General features: G+C 34.4%; 1 protein-coding gene across 1 annotated transcript; it reads right to left on the reverse strand.

Annotated features, from left to right (window-relative positions):
* Window positions 1-895: 895 nt before the first annotated feature.
* On the reverse strand, window positions 896-2,071 carry LOC110870358 (protein FAR1-RELATED SEQUENCE 5-like). The gene is made up of 3 exons (XM_022119544.1): window positions 1,933-2,071; window positions 1,556-1,578; window positions 896-1,483 (listed from the first exon to the last, which is right to left on the reverse strand). The coding sequence occupies exons 1-3, from the start codon at window positions 2,069-2,071 to the stop codon at window positions 896-898; spliced, it is 750 nt and encodes a 249-aa protein (XP_021975236.1).
* Between the last annotated feature and the right edge of the window lie 16,154 nt (window positions 2,072-18,225).

Raw genomic sequence — 18,225 nt, forward strand, 5'->3', positions numbered from 1 at the left:
CCGATTTTCAAAATTCCAGGTGCTAAACATGATGAACAATAGGTTTGGGAGAGTCTGTTTGAAATGAGAAAATATTTCGAAATGATTAAATGGTTTCAAATTAATGAAAATGTCAAATTTGAATGTTTCGATTACAAGTGATTAATCAGAGATTAAATTTGTTATATAAAACTTACTTTTGGGTAGAGATGTGTGCAGATCCCCGAGTCTAAGCCTGAGCAGAGTTTGAGCCAGGATACGATACTAGAACGAGAGCTATGTCAGACTGCGATCCTGGAACAACTTAAGGGGGAGTCTGTTAGCAAAGGGGAGTCTGAAGATGTAAGAGCCAGTTTCTAATCCTGGAATTTTGTTAAAGACATAAGCTGATTAAAGAAGAGAAAGATTGAAGGATGCTTACAGTGTCAGACACTTTGGAGAGAGCGAGAAGACTGATCAAGATTGAAGACTTGTCATACTGAAGACTCGACACCGAAGACTTCGTCAACATCCAAAGGGGAGTCTGTTGGTGCTTATATCTGTCGACTTCGTCTTGTATCGAGTCTTGTAATAGGTTTGATAGATCAAGTCACGTAGTTCAAGAAAAACGCAAAACAGTCATGAAATGGCCAGTTCACACGAACTGACCAGTTCATGCGAACTGGGTGTGCCAGTTTCGTGGGGACTGGATCTAGTATAAATAGGTGACTTGAGATTTCATTTGTAACATTCCTGATTTCGGTAGCGAAGCTCTGCCGAAGTATCTCTAGCTTGTAAAACGTTCTGAAATCAATACAAGAGATAGTTAAAGTGATTCTAATGTGTATCTAGCTGAAATAACTCCGATACGTCTGATTCCGCCTTTCGTATTGGACGAGATCTCTTCTGAACGACTCGTTTGGTCGTCACAACGATCCTACAATAGGCCAGTTAATCGGTTGTTTTCATCGACTGAATGTACAGATGAATAATCAACCATAAACTGCATTTTATCGGTCAACCTACTGATAACCATATCTGCATTATACTCTCCTATATAGCTATGTATCCTAGCTCTAAAATTCTTGCAGTCGTCTTTAGTTGCGCCAACATTTTCAAAACCTCCGTATCTTTGTCTCATTATATTGAAGGCTTTCACTTGCCCAAGATTTAAAGTACCAAGCTCCCATATCATCTCTTCTTGTGTTTCAGAAAGATGCCTATAAGCCGGTAATAAATGCATATATTTGGGGCACACAAATGAATGATTATGCGCTTGAACAAACTTATCAACCTTATACAACACCCCATCAGTCGAACAAAGCTTAACTTTTGCTTTACACCCGATTCGAATAGTCGGTCTGTTCCTACTTTTATACAGCTTAGCCAACTTCGAAAAAGGATCATCAACAGCCTGTGGTTTATGCCCCTCCTTTGAACACACAAAGTATTTAGTCTTGATAATACCACCACTATGATGTTCACCTCCTTTTCGAGCAGAGAACCCTGCCTTCTTGGCATATGTCTAGTAAAAAACATATGCTTGCTTAATGGAACTAAATTCCATTCCTATAACGGAAACACATGATGAAGCTACCTCAGGAATATACAATCTTTCCTCTGCACATTTTGAAATGACAAAATAAACATGAGCCCTAAAACAAGACACACCGTCACTCATTTAGGAACCACAAAAATATAACTTGGCAAAGAAAATAATCATGCATGTTAACCTCAATAATAACGCAGGTAAAAAAAAACCCAGCCAGTACTGTTTACTTTAGAATAATAACACATGTTTAGTGGAACTACACAGGCCTCCTACACTATACAGCTTATAAACATGCGTGATTTATAACACAATCATTTCAAAATACTAATTATCAAATAATGATGAACGATCAAAATACAAACATCAGACAACGATAATTACGTTGATTTCTAGCAAATTAAAACGTTTAATTGACAACTTACTGGTCTGATCATCTAATAGAACGTTGTTGTCTGATGTCGGATTCCTCAAATGCTCAGCAGCATCATGAATGGCATGGACTTCATCATCTTCAATTTCAATATCATCTGTGCTTCGTGCATTAATGCTCTGTGGATCCATTTCAAACAATAAGTGATTGTAACCCTAATCGCACACCTATAACCGCTAATTTGATACTTTGAAAAATGGAAAATTTTTTAAACTGATTCGAATCGTAATTACCGGGATGCAGGGGATAACGAACTCGTGTTATTTTCTTGATGTTCGTAAATGTCTGAATTACCCTGCCTCAAGAATGATAAATGTCTCATTTGCCCTTAATGAGAAAACTTAATCCGTGCCACGCGTCTAAATCTCCTTGTCACGTACGTGAAGTATGATAATAGGTTTTGTACATTACACTTTCTCTCTCTCTCTCTCTCTCTATATATATATATATATATATATATATATATATATGGTGAAAAGTGTGAGAACGGTTATGGATAGTCAGATTACAACAATCTATGGACTTGATGACGCGGTGGCGTTTTCGTAAATAACATAACTTTTATTACTGTGGCGCGCTTCATTAAGGGTAATAAAGTCTTTTGACTTCTCTACACAAAACGCTATCTCATGAAATAAAACGCCATTAGATTTACCGCCTTAACCTACAATAGCACACACCATCGTAATCTAAAAAAGCCATTAAATATAAAACGCCAAACTTAATTATAATAAAATCCTGCCTAAAAAACCGCCAAAAAACATCTTATATATACAACATCTCAGACCTTCCACCCAAACACCATATTTAATATATATCATTCGTCTTAGAAACGCCAAAAAACCCAAACATCAAATATCCTTTTAACCAAAACGTTTATTTGAAATTCAGTTTGGTTGTCAGTAAGGTTTCGCTTAATGTAATGGACAAAATCCTTAAGTGAGGATATTGCCCATTTCATTGAGGAAAATGTTATTGACTTTATCCTCAACTTCCATCCAATTTATAACGCCAAAACATACAAAAAACATTATTGAGGTTTGTTCGCAATAAACTTTAGTTGTATGGGGTGGACAACATTATCAGACATCTTTCTTAACTGAGAATTAACAATGTTGTCCATCTCATACAGCAAAACATTATTGATTTAGCATGATCAAATTTAGAGGTTTAAGGTACTTTTATTTAGTGGCGTTCTTTTTCTCGGTAAAACGCCAAAAAGTTAAAAAAATCAAACATCGTTCATTGGAAATTCAAGATTGTTGGCAGAAGGGTGTAACTCAATAACATTTTGCTGCATGAGATGGAGAAATCTTCAAGAAAAATAGACTGATTTCAGACTTTATGCTTCCACACGGCAACAAAAAAAACTACTTCAAAAACAAAATAAATCAAAATAAATCATACGAAAGTCGAAATAGCCAGTGAAGATGCTTGAAGAATGAGACTGGTGACAGTGAAGATTTGGAAGATCAATTGTTTATATATATATTTTTTTAATTTTCTTTTTCAGTTGATTGTTATATAATAACAACGCCATATATAATAAAAACGCCACACAGCCAAATGATTGTCAAAACGCCATCATGCCATAAAACTCCCCAAAAACTACCAAACTATAATAAAATTACTTTAGACAAGTATTATAAAAAAACTCAAAAATTAAAAAATAAAAAATAAAAACCAAACTTGAAAATTTAACTAGAAACAGTAACTACAAAACAGCAAAACTGAAGACACGAAAAATTTATTATATTAGAATCTAAAACGCTAAACTTGAAAGATGGGACGTGTTACAGACTTCAGAGATAAAGCTTATCAAAAACAATAATTACAAACAGTAACTGAAACGCCAATACTACTAAATACAACTCACTGTAAGAACGCCAAAAAATTAAAAAAAAAATCAAAGATAGCTCATATGCTTTCTTGGACATTAAGTATCCTTCGTGAAGTTTCAGTGAATGGACTGTTAGGTGAGGGGAGTAACTCAGTAAGATTTTGCTGCATGAGATGAACAAATCTTCAAGAAAAAGATACTGATGAGAGTCATAGTCATTTTGTGTTCTTTGTTCTTGAAGAAGGCTTAGATGAGGAGAAGATATCAATGACACTGAAGAGTGGGATGATTATAAAGATGAAGATCAAGTTGAAGAACAAAGCGAAAAACCCGCCCACACGTCATAGATCTATGTCCCCAAACATCCACAAAAGCCACTTTAACAGATGAGCAGACAAAATAATCAAACCGTTGGGTTTGTTAAGTTTTACATAAAACGCCATATATTTGGTGATAGTTCTTGTAGTATTAAATACGAGAGGGACTGATGACAGTGAAGATTGTGAAGAGAGATCCGATTAGGATTTTTCATTTATTTGTTTCTCTTCTATTTTTTTCCCTGTGGTTGTAATATAATTTTCCGATTGTAAAACGCCAAGATACCACAAACGCCAAATTGTATATAAAAAATAATAGAACAGTGGGAATTCGGCTTTGGTCTGATTGAATCGTAAGACCATGAGCTTAGCAAACTTTTAGAATTCTCCCATGAGAACTCCAGACTAAAAATAAGCATTTGAGCTTGCAAAATATTTTTTTTTTGTCTAAAATGCCTTGAAAAACGTCATTCAGAGAGATATTCTAACCCCTTGGGGTTCCAGTGGCATACGATTTGAAAAACGACATAAACGTCATAAACGCCAAAATATTAATACAATGAAACCATTAAAACGCCATATAATTATTATTATTGAATTTGGCTAACGCAAAAAAATCTTAAACCCCAAAAATAAATCAATATTGTGAAAAGCGGAATTGGAAAAGCGAAAGATAAAATGACAAAAAATCCCATACGCCATAATTATATTGCGCGCCACGTGTTGGGCCAGGATGCGTTCTCACCGTTCTCACACTTTTGGGCGTTTTCTCCAGATCCCGTACATATATATATATAGGAAAAGGATCCGTTAGCAACCACCGTTTATTTTGCGAGAACCGCGAGAACCAATGTGAACACAACCAAAAAATACCTAAAAAATCTAAAAAAACACGCAAATTTTTTTACTATTTTTTTTTTTGGAAAAATCGCTATATTTCGTCAATAATAAAAAAACAATTTCAGAAAAAAAAATTCGAGTAACAGTTATCCATGCACATGTGCATTTGTATCATTTCTTTGACAAATTCTGCAATTCATGACAAATATCAGACAATTTCACTTTCATTGACACTACCATTCATATTACACTACTTTTTACATTAACAATAATAGAAATGCACATGTGCATCTATATGTATGAACTTGTTATAACATTAACAACACTAGAAATGCACATGTGCATCTATATATATGAACATGTTATAACGTGTTTTAGTACACCACTTTGAATACACATTCCCTTTCTTCTATCATACCATCCATACTGCATTACCATTACCTCCTACCATCCGTAATACAATACCATTGCTTTTTACCATCCATAATACAATATTATTACCAATATTTTTATTATATTTACATCAACACCTTTTATACCATCCAAACAACATATTACATCATAAAGTGATAAATATAATCAAACCATCCACCACTAGATATAAATAACCAAAACACATGTATATGGGCATACTTCATCATTTAAAATCACAAACTTTTTGTACCAAAAACACCTTATTTCATGTTGATACATATAGATGCACATGTGTATTCCTAATATTGGTAATGTAAAAAGTAGTGTCTTACATATGGTATTGTAAATGAAAGTGCATTTTTCTACTACTGGTAATATATTATGGAACTTGTCCAAGAAATGATAGATATGCACATGTGCATCCATAATTGTTACTCGAAAAAAAAAACATTTTTTTTGTAACAAAATATAGCGATTTTTATTAGAAAAATATTAAAATAATTTGTAGGTTTTTGGGATTTTTTAGGTATTTTTTTGTGTTCACATTGGTTCTCGCAATAAGTGTGGTTCTCAAATGAACCTTATATATATATATATATATATATATATATATATATATATATATATATATATATATATATAAGGTAACTATCTAGGGGAAACCCCTACAAATGAGAAAACCTAGGAAACTCTAACCTCCTAATTTTTCTTTGAAAAAAATTACACATGTAATATACAGTGGCGGACCCAGGATTTTTTTCCTGGGGGTGCGAAATTTTTTTAAAGATTTTAGACCTCTAGCTATATAAAAAAATTGGTTCATAGCAGGGCGGATCGGGTCGGTTCATGTAAAACAAGTAAAAACAAACAAACAAAGTTTCATAGCGGGTCGAATCAGATCGGGTCGGGTCCATTTCAATTCTCAAACAATCAAACCCTAGTTCCTAACTTCCTATCACATTAACAAACAAAAAAAATCAAAGTTCAAACCATCACTACTTTTATTTCTCTTAATCATTCAATAAAAGAACAAAAAAACTTAAATATAACATACTTTGGTCTTTAATTAGAATAATCCGACGAAAAAAAGTGGTTCAACTCCTTTCCTCTTGCAGTCGCTGGCAAGTGGCAACGATTTGGGGTTTTTTTATTATGTGGACTGGTTTGTTTAACAAAACTAGTAGTTGGGTTGGGCTTGAATGGGTATTAAGTTATTGGACTTGATGGATTGAATTTAAGTTTTATTAAAAGGGTTAGTAGGCTAACTTTTTTACATAATTCGATCGGGTTTCAATCCGTGTTCACAATTTTTTTTTACATAAATTCCTAACATTTTTTTCTAAGTGGTGCGGACGAAAATTTCCAAGGGGTGCGGTCGAAATTTTTCAATGGGTGCGGACGAAAATTTCCAAGGGGTGCGGTCTGGATTTTTCGCGAAAAATACCACTAAATTTTTTTTTCAAGGGGTGTGGCCGCTCACCCACCCCATAACTTGGGTCCGCCCCTGGTAATATACATGTTTTTAAGGGCTTTGGACAAAAAAAAAAAAAAAACAGAAAAGCACCGAGCTGATGTTTTTTTTTTTAAATTATCAAGTTTCCTGGGTAACATATGTCAGATGAATGTAACATATGTTACGCCAAAACTTGTTTAATTTTTTTTAAATATCCACTCAGCGCTTTTTTGATTTTTTTGCCCAAAACCCTTAAAACATGTATATTACATGTGTAATTTTTTTCAAAAAAAAAAATCGGGACCTTTGAGTTTCCTGGGTTTTCTCACCACAAGTGGGTTTTCAATAAATCCTTCCTCTATATATATATATATATATATATATATATATATATATATATATGGTGGGGTTTTAAAGTGAACACTAGTGTATTTGCGAACTGAGTGAAGAAATCCTGGCCATTGATCTACACGCGTGTATGGCCAGGATCTCATCATCAAATCGTAAAATACACTAGTGTATTTCAACATCAAATCCTGCCCATTGATCTACACACATGTATGGCTAGGATTAGTTCACTCAGTTCGCAAGCTACACTAGTGTTCACTCTTGAACCTAATCCTATATATATAAAGTTCTAACATGATACTAAGATTACAATTTATAGTTACAATTTATAAAGTTCTGAAATTAGCTATATATTAAAAAGAGAATTGAATGAATAGTAACATCACTAAGGGATTAGCAAATGGTATCGGGTATCGGTACCGGTATCAAATTTACCAAATTTGGTGTATTTTTCGTACTGGTTGGGCACCGATATTCATCGGTTCTTACCCTTAAGAACACACCATGATAAATAAAACATAAATTCAATTTGCCATTCTAGAAATATGAAATCAAGCACAATTGTTTCTACAAACCTTCAACTAAAGATGACCATAAAGAGTTTAGCCATCCATGGCTTCAACAACCATCATCACATACATATCAATGTTCATAGGAATTAAAAACACTATCAAGATGTTTAGAAATTGTTTCAAGCTTTCAAGAACACCCAAAGTTCGTCTCCAAAGTGTATGTAACCGAATGGGAATGATTGGACTTGAAAGGGCATCATAAATCCGCATTAAAAGGTGGAAGTTACACATTTACGTAGGTCAGCGCCGTAAGCTACGGTGGCCACCGTAGCTTACGGTGGCTTGGAATGGCTTACGGTGGCTTTAAACTATCATACGGTGACAAAAAGTGCCAGTGAGCGCCGTAAGCTACGCCAATGGCCTTAGCTTACGGCAGGCTTCAGCCTGAAAACTTTTCAGCGTAACTTTTTCGTTTCAACTCCGTTTTCTTCACCGTTTTCGCCTACGTTCTCGTAATTTCGTCCTCTATCATGCTATCCTCTTAATTCTTCAATTCCAAAAAATTGATTTTTTCATTTATTCTCCGTATTCCTTCCATTTTAAGTTCCATTTGCACCTGCACGTCCAAACAACTAGTAGTTACCAAGTTCAAACAATTAAACGTGTAAAGCATGCGATTTTAATATTTTTAAGGCACTTAAGGGTTGTCCTACGGACCACCCGTCACATCCCCACACTTACCCGTTGGTTGTCCCAAGCAACTCATTCACTAACCATTTCAAAACCACAAGCGATCAACATGCAAACCAAGCTAAAATGTATCGTCCTTTTACAAACTTTTTATCATACCACAAGACACACCCCTCACAACAACTCTCGGTGACAAGTAATATTAGCAACATTAGGCTAACACGCTCAATGCAAGTGTGTGATTGTACGACAATAAGCTTGTATACAAATCAAGTTTCCTCCTATCAAATACCTAGCATGCTTATGAATCAAAAGGACATTCGGGTTATAACGGGGCTATGTGTAAAGGTAGGAAAATGGTGGAATATATATGCAAGTAGCTAATTTATTTGACCCGGTTTTTATTTCTACCACTAAACAACGCAAACATCAACTATATACAAAACATCATCAACTTCTCAACTTCTATTGCAACTAAATACTTCTTTTTGTATTTTTCTCATATTTTTCTCTTTTTTTTTCTTTTTTTTCTCTTTTTTTAACAAAGATAAGACATAAAAGCTCAACAATATATACCAGGACATCAACATTACATACTAAATCTCCTAAACCGGGTCATCTCAATAGGTAAAGTTTTTTGTAAGAAGTAGGTTTGGGTCACAACCGAATGGTATAAGGCTCAAACATGGCTTTCTAAAGACCAAACCCCCACCCCTCACAATACCAAGCTCATATATGTAATGTATGAAGTCCAACCCCCAATTCCCACACTCTCACACATCTAGACGAAGCTACCTAAAAGTCCCCTATCATTTTCACAAGCATGCTAACTCTAGGATTTAACAAGATTTCGTACACAAGTTCTATTAACACAATAAACACACCGCCACTCAAAACAAAGAAAGCATCATTAATAATCATATGTGGCTCAAACTCTCACCAATAAAGGACTAGAAATAGGTGTCGGTGTGTCAAGTGGAACAATATCAAGTTTTCAAATTTTGACAATTTTCGCTTGGCTTCACAAAAATTTTTAAAATTCTCAAAAACTCCCCCCATCATCCCCACACTTGGGATACACTGTCCCAATGTATGGTTTTGAGGGAAAGATCGCTTCTAACCAAAACATTAGCTTTCGCTAATACTCTCAAATCCCAAATTTCTTTTTTTTATTTCTTTTTTTTTAATTATTAGGAACACCACCAATCCTTCACAACCCATAAACTAAACACATCAAAACACCACCCAACCGCCCAACCGTAAACTTAAACATGAATATATACAAAGGTGCATAAAATGAGAACAAGACACAACCTGATTAGTAAATAAGCAGTGTTGGTAGTGATGCAGCTGCGGTAATCGGACCGGTTCATAAACATCTCTTGGATTCGCCGAAATCTCAACGGGGATGTTGCCAAACATCCCCACACTTGAGTTATTGCATCCGCGAGGGTTGAAACGTAATAACCTGCCAAAACACAAACACAACACCAAAACAAAACCAAACAAAGCAAAACAAAACAAAACAAAACAAAATACAAATACAATACTCTACATCCTCGGGCTGCCTCCCGAGAGCGCTAAGTTTAAAGGTCTTCAGCCAGACCATACCTGATATTCGTTATGGTGGTCTTAATGCACACTTACCCGCAACATTTCCCACAAATGCCCGGAAATTTACATGCCATTTCCATAGATTTGTCAGTATATTTGGCATGTTAAAGCTGCTCCTACGGGCTTTGATAGTCCACTACATGACATATACCTTAATGTCTGGTAGTTTCACCTTTCTCATCTTATTCCTCGAACCCTCTTCCCCACACTTGTTAATTTGAATCATTGATATGGGAAGAGGTTCGGTACATATATCCATCCCATCAGCCTGCTCTACCTCATAATCTGCACACATCATCTGATCTACAAGTGACTCTTCATCAGATAAAGGACTCATTGGTGTGGTATTATCCTCCACAACCTCCTCCTTCATGTGAGAATAATCTCTAATATCGTCAGGTAATGGTGAGAGGCGTTCTTCTATCTCTATCTTCAATTTTAAAGTATGACACTTAGAAACTAAGCAGCTGATTCGGTCTTCATCGGACAGGTTGGGTGTTGCTAAATATTGCTCGAGTTTGGACAAAGTTACTTCCAATACAGCAAGCTCTTTTTCCTCCTCGGTCTCATAAACATAAACACCCTCGGGCTCAGAATATTCTTCGGGATGATATTGTCGATATCCCTAATACGGTCTATAGATGCGCGCTTCCATCATCTTCTTATTCCAATACTTTGGGTTTTCTGAATACACCGTGCACACATCATAATCATAAGTGTGATCGCGACCGAACAAAAACATAGACTATCCATCCTTGCCTCATAATAAACTTCCTCGTCCCGATCGTATCCATATGAATAATAGTCATCCTCCATTTCTGATTCATAATCGTCAACGTATGATGGAGGTGGAAGCTGTGAAACATAAGACACCGGTTTTCCATGTGCCCTCCTGTAGTGAGCCTCGTGGCAACCAATACATGGATGTCGTGGACCCCCGCACAATCTACACGTAAATAAGTTGAAATTTGTGTAATGCCCTGTCATCCTGCACAACACAACTCAACTACCAAGTGTAAATCATGAACATAAAAGAAATCTTTTTGGGATTTTTTTTTAATTTTTTTTTTCAAACTAATACACAAGATAACACACGTTGCGCACTACTCCCCGGCAATGGCGCCAAAATTTGACGTGATGTCGTGGTCACAATCAAATTTAATCCAATTACAACTAAGTAGCTAGTGGTAAGTAGGTATCGAACACAGGGAGTTTGTGGAATGTATGTTATCTAAGTGTATATCTAACTTGACTAAATTAATCTAATTGCAAATAAAATAAATTCAATAGTGGGTTTGATTGGTTGATTTTCAAAACTAAGATTAACTAATTAAATTGCAAAAGAAAAGTTTTGGTTGTAAACAATTTGAGACGAGTGACCATCTTTAGTTTCCGGTTTGCTTCAACATTTGTGCTATCATTCACTAGAAAGAACAACATAGACATAATTCATGTGCAATTACTTGTTGTGATGAAAGGGAACTAAGTACTCAGATTCCTAGAACGTGAGGTTGTTACCCGATGACCAATTGACCCTTACCCGATCCTAGTTCTACCCATGATATCTCGATTGCCAATGGCACCAAGAACGTATGGTTTCAAAATAGAATAATCATAAGCATCAACAATTTACAAGCAAATAAGAACACACCATGATAAATAAAACATAAATTCAATTTGCCATTCTAGAAATATGAAATCAAGCACAATTGTTTCTACAAGCCTTCAACTAAAGATGACCATAAAGAGTTTAGCCATCCATGGCTTCAACAACCATCATCACATACATATCAATGTTCATAGGAATTAAAAACACTATCAAGATGTTTAGAAATTGTTTCAAGCTCTCAAGAACACCCAAAATTCGTCTCCAAAGTGTATGTAACCGAATGGGAATGATTGGACTTGAAAGGGCATCATAAATCCGCATTAAAAGGTGGAAGTTACACATTTACGTAGGTCAGCGCCGTAAGCTACGGTGGCCACCGTAGCTTACGGTGGCTTGGAATGGCTTACGGTGGCTTTAAACTATCATATGGTGACAAAAAGTGCCAGTGAGCGCCGTAAGCTACGGCCAGGCTTCAGCCTGAAAACTTGTTTTCAGCATAACTTTTTCGTTTCAATTCCGTTTTCTTCACCGTTTTCGCCTACGTTCTCGTAATTTCGTCCTCTATCATGCTATCCTCTTAATTCTTCAATTCCAAAAAATTGATTTTTTCATTTATTCTCCGCATTCCTTCCATTTTAAGTTCCATTTGCACCTGCATGTCCAAACAACTAGTAGTTACCAAGTTCAAACAATTAAACGTGTAAAGCATGCGATTTTAATATTTTTAAGGAACTTAAGGGTTGTCCTACGGACCACCCGTCAGAAACCTCGTGTTTTGGCCCATTTCAAATCCTGTAAAACCTGAAAAGGAACGATTTAGGTAGTGTTTCTATCATAAATTGCCTCAAAGTATGGGGTAAATTTATATTATAGATATGTGTAATTAATGATACATCAAATTGCTACAAAGTTCAAGAGTTTTGGGTCTAGCTTAGAAAATTAAGTGGTGGTGAGAAAATTGTTGAATTCGCTCCCAAAGAAGTTTTCGCAAATTGTTGCTTCAATTGAGAAATACTCGGAGATAGGGAATATGTCTCTTAAGGAAGCTATGGAGAGATTGAAGGCGTATGAAGAGAGGATCAAAAGTCATATGTCATGATGTGGAAGATAATGATCATGGAAAGTTGTTACTTTTAAAGGAGGAGTGGAATGAAAGATCAAAACACGGTGTGTTTGATCAAGAGCAAGGTGGATATGGACAAGGTCGAGGGAAGGAATGATTGTTAGGAAACTTTTATGTAAGTATTGAAGAAAAAGATGATCAACCTGATCATATGCTGAAGATACAATTAGATCAATAAAAAGGTGCCTACACGATAACATGGCAAGAAGAAATTAAAGACACGTCTTCAACTAAGTATCAGGAAGTGATCAAGACAAAGAAGACGATTGGATAAGACCATTCTGATTAAGTCTGATGATAAATCTTGTATTTTAATCAGAATCTGGTAAGTCTGGTCATCAGAATTTCAGATGATCAATTTCATCATAATTCTGGTAAGCTGGTCATCAGAATTTCTGATGGACCAACTTGTCTTGAAGATAAGCCCTGACACAATTGAAAAGTAGCAAGTTGACAATAACGGATTCAATGAATATGCCAAAAAGTTACTTTGTACAGAGCAAGTGCATGAATAAATAATTGTTTATTCATGATCCAGACTCTCTATAAATAGAGATGTCAACCCAGAAAATTAAATGAGTCGAGCTAAGCATTTAATACACACACCACAAACTCCATTACCCTTCACACAGAATTCTTTAAGCATTCATTTTGTAACAGTCAATAACTTCGTTTTTCAAAGTCATTAATTATACTTGAAAATTCTGTAAGTTGTTTCCTGAAAGTTTGATTTCTAGTTCCGCATAATATTTTCCTATTTATTGAAATCTATTTGTCATATTAAGTCTTTGAGCATCAAATCTGGGATCAACAATGGCATGGTAATGGTAGATGACGAGGAGGTGGTTCCAATCTAATAAAGATTGAAAGGAGAGATGTTTATATTGAGATAAGAGGCACATTAAGTGTTACAATTGCCACGAGTATGGTCACTATGCGACTGAATGCCCTAAGAAAGGACCGGAGGATGAAGTGGCTCAATTGGCTCGAGTTGATGAGCCGGTACCGTAAATCAAATCTGAGAAGCAAGAGGTGCAAACTAGGATTTAGGGGGTGAATGTTGGTTTATTCTTATGTTTGGATGAAAAGTGAAAGAAAGCTAAAATTGAAGGATGCTTGTCTTAATACTTAGTGAATTAAAATAGTTTTATTTAATTTAGTTTGCGTTGGTGTTGGTTTAGGATAGCTTCTTTTCCAAGTTATTTGTTTAGTATAAATAGATTGGTAGGGTTAATGTTTTATTTGTGGTTTTAATTAATAGAAAAGACTTTGTGTTTAATGTTGTCTCTTATGTTTTTTTCTTCTTGCTCTCAAATACTTATTTTTTATGTACGGGCGTTCGTGCGCATGATGGTTCCAATTGTCTCCAATACAAGAGAGGTTGACACCTCCTATCCTTGACGTTGTAGGATGGGGAGGGTAACTCCTGCTATCCTTGACATTATGTTCCTCTGTTTGGTTCAGGAGAGGATAAATGGCCATGGGGTCATCAATTATCGCTTTTAGGTTAAATATAGTTAAAAACCAGAAAATAATTAAGAAAATCTTTGTAAACCATCATGAAACATGAGATACCCTCATGAACATGGATCCTCGTAAGCACCACTGTTTGTATGATTTGTTTAATCAAATTAATACTTTTATCGTACTATTAATTATAAGACAAACTTGGGACATGGAAGGTAAAGGTAAAATACTCAAAAGAGAAAATTCAAAACATATAAAATTATTCCTATACTAACATTACAAATTGTGAACAATAAAATTCTTGGTGGATTTTGTTATTGTTTTATTACATATATATTATTTATCGTACTATTAGTTAGAACACAATTTGTGACAAGGAAGGTAAAGGTAAAATACTCAAAAGAGAAAAGTTAAAACATATAAAACTATTCCTATACTAACATTACAAATTGTGAACAATAAAATTCTTTATTGGTTGATTTGTTATTGTTTTATTACGTATATATAGTACTAGGTTATAACCTCATGTATTACACGGGTTGAATAAATGAATTTTATATATCAAATAATAAAACATTATCTTTTTAAAAGCCTCCTTTATTGCACGGGTTGAAGAAATGTAATTTTATATATTAAATAATAAAATAAGTTATATTTATAAGAACCATACATATTGTACGGGTTCAGTAAATGTAATATTATATACCAAATAATAATAAAAAAATTATATCTTTAAAACCATTGTATTACATGGGTTGAATAAATGTAATATTGTTTACCAAATAATAAAAAAAAGTTATATTTTAAAAAACCCTCGTGTATTACATGGGTTGAATAAATATGATATTATATACCAAAGAATAAAAAAATATATTTAAAAAAACTGACGGATTTTTTTATATTTAAAGTAGGATAAGATTGAATATTAATATTTATTTATTTAGTTAATATAAGAATGAAAAATCATATGATTGAATAGGTGGGAGGTTGTATGATGATAAATCGCTTAACCGTACTGAATGATAAAGATAATAGTGATTGTTGAACAAATTAATTAATCAAATTTAACAGAAACATTTTGTGATGTTAGGTGGATTTTTTTTAATTATTTGAAAGTTAATATTAACTTTGGAATTCGTATTAGTTCTTATTAGATATAACTAAATATTATTGATAATAAAAATTTGTATTAGATTAGATTTTAGATTTGATTAAATATTATTAATAATAAAAATTTGTATTAATTTATATTAAATATTATTATTTAGTATTATTAATAATTTTAATCAATTAAATGAGAGAATGACAAGTGTCCCAAAACAGGTTTCTTTTATTATATAGTACTAGCGGTAAGACCCGTGTGCAAACACGGGCCGTTTCTTAGAAAACCATGCATAGCCCATATTGTCAGAGAGTAAAAAAAATAATTAGTGCAGACTTATAAAAGAGATATACACTAATGGTCAATAGGTTTATTAGAAAACCATGCATAACATATATTGACAGAGAGTAAAAAAATAATTACTGCAGACTTACAAAATTGATATAAATTAATGATCAATTGCTTTATTCAACAGCAACTCCATTATGTTAAGAGCAAACTACTTTACAAAATTACTTTAATGATAGGGTGACTTAAGATTTTGTAAAAATGTTTATTTTTGTACTACTTTACAAAATTACATAGAATTCAAGAAAACGAAACAACAAATTAAACAGATGTTGAGTCATTCAAAGTTCTGTTGAATACTAAATGAGATGTTGACCAAAATTGAAACAGATGTTGACCAAAAGTTAATCAGATGTTGACCAATAGTCAAACAGATGTTGACCTTAAACAGATGTTTGGTTTAATGCCACAGATCTGTTTATGGCCAAACATCTGTTTAAGTCCAAATATCAGATATAGAAGGAAAACATCTGTTTAAGACAAAACATCTGTTTAAGGTGAAACATCTGTTTATGACCAAACATCTGTTTAAGCACAAACATTTGTTTCTTAGAAAACCATGCATAGCCCATATTGACAGAGAGTAAAAAAATAATTAGTGCAGACTTATAAAATTGATATACACTAATGGTCAATAGGTTTATTGAACAGCAATTCCATTATGTTGATAGCAAACTACTGTTGTCTATTAACTGTTAAAAACCTCTGTTGCTTTCCAACAGACTTTACTAAAAAAATTTATCCATTGTCTACAACAGAGCTTGCCAGATGGATAGATAGTAAACAGATATGCATGTTAGTCAACCTATGTTAAAAAGGTCAGTCAACAGAAATTACAAAGGTTGGTAAACAGATGTTAAGAGAATAATGTTATTAACAAAGAATTTAGTACTCTCATTAAAAATGAGAGCTGCAAACACGAGTCGTTTCTTAGACAACCATGCATAACACTTATTAATAGAACATATAGATACGTGCATAGATATTGTACCAAAACGTGTTATCTATTATAGCTAAAAGACAACTATAAACATAGATTATCCGTTAATATATCAATTACATACAATTTAATTGTTTACCCAAAACAACAATATAAACTGTTTATAGACATACGTACTTCATAGAATTTAAATACAACTTAAAGTTCAACAAGCGTTAACTACAAAAACACAATCACCCGCCTCAACAACTTTCAGCAAAACTAAATCAAGGAATCAGCAGATTTTAGAAATCAGCTTTTCTTCATTCTCTCATCAACATTTCCCGGATTTGCCCTTTGAATTGGAGCTCAAAATCCAAAGAATCAGTATCATCTTCATCCCTATCAAGCTGAAGGTTAAAAAGATCTTGGAGGTCAACTGGATTCAGACCAAGTGCATTCTCCCTTGATATCTTTTCAACACTACCATCAGACTTCATCAAAGTCAATTCATGGGTCTGTTTGTCAGACTTCCACTTTAGTATTTTTGGGTCTGACGGGTTTCTTGGGAGAAGTTTTATTTGAGAGGAGTTTGGCGATTGAGGCCTACTTGCCAACTTCTGAAGTGTTTCAGCAACTTGAGCTTGTAATTTCAATGAAGCATCATCCAATCCATATCGTAACTGATTTTTGATAGACTCTTTTCTGTGCTCAGCATACCTATTTTCATCTTCCTCATCGAGTTGTTGTCTTTTTCTTTGGTTCAAGGCAGCAATGGATACATCTGCTGATGAGAACAACTTTTTAGATGTAACGGTCTGCCGACGTTTCCTTATCGTTTCATCTTTGTATACTGGCTTTTTAGGAAGGGATGAATCTGTCTTTCTTAGCTCTTCTAACCTACTGTAAGCTAGATCAATAGACTGCTTAGTCCATTTTCCAATATTTCAAGCAGTCCCAACCTTAGCTTCTACAACTTCTGCCTTCATTCTCTTATACTTCAACGCTTCATTCACTTCAACCTTTTTGTATTGTTTCTAGTTGGGAGCAGATTTTGGCATTTGAGGATCTTTATTCATCTTTTCAATCTATTAACTTCCTCATTAAGAGCCTCAAGGGGCCAGTCTTTGAAATCAGATCTGTAGGCTTCGTAGGGCTTGGTTTCCATGATAGTGTCAAGAACTCATTTCTTAATGTCTTTTCTAGCTCAGCATTTGGTGACAGATTTGACATATTCTTACTCAGGTCTCTAGTAAAATCTTCTAGCTTCTTGACTTCACCAAGCCAATGTTGCATGCGAGCTGATAAATTAATGTCTCCTAGCCCTTTACATTCTTCATTTGCTTTATCTTCTGCTTGCTTGCCCTTGAGCTTCAGATATTCATAAATATTCTTTGGAGTTTCAAATCCATGAAGAGATGGGAAGGTTCTTTTCGATGGATCATCCTCTGTGTAAAAGTGAGTCATTTCATCTTGATCTGCAAGCAGTTCCAGAGGGAAAGTTCCTGCCAATGGGTTGATCTTTGTTGATGAAGGTGGGACGAATGGTTTAGGTGAACTTTGAATGAACGAAGTAGCTGATAACGGAATTGGTGCGGGTATATCTTCCTTCTCTTCTTCATACACCATGAATTTTCTCTTTCTTGTGTAAACAGATTTTGGAGAAGGAGGAGTTAGGGAAGAAAACGG

The sequence above is a fragment of the Helianthus annuus genome, chromosome 8, assembly GCF_002127325.2.
Source record: "Helianthus annuus cultivar XRQ/B chromosome 8, HanXRQr2.0-SUNRISE, whole genome shotgun sequence".
In the NCBI taxonomy this organism is placed as follows: Eukaryota; Viridiplantae; Streptophyta; class Magnoliopsida; order Asterales; family Asteraceae; genus Helianthus; species Helianthus annuus.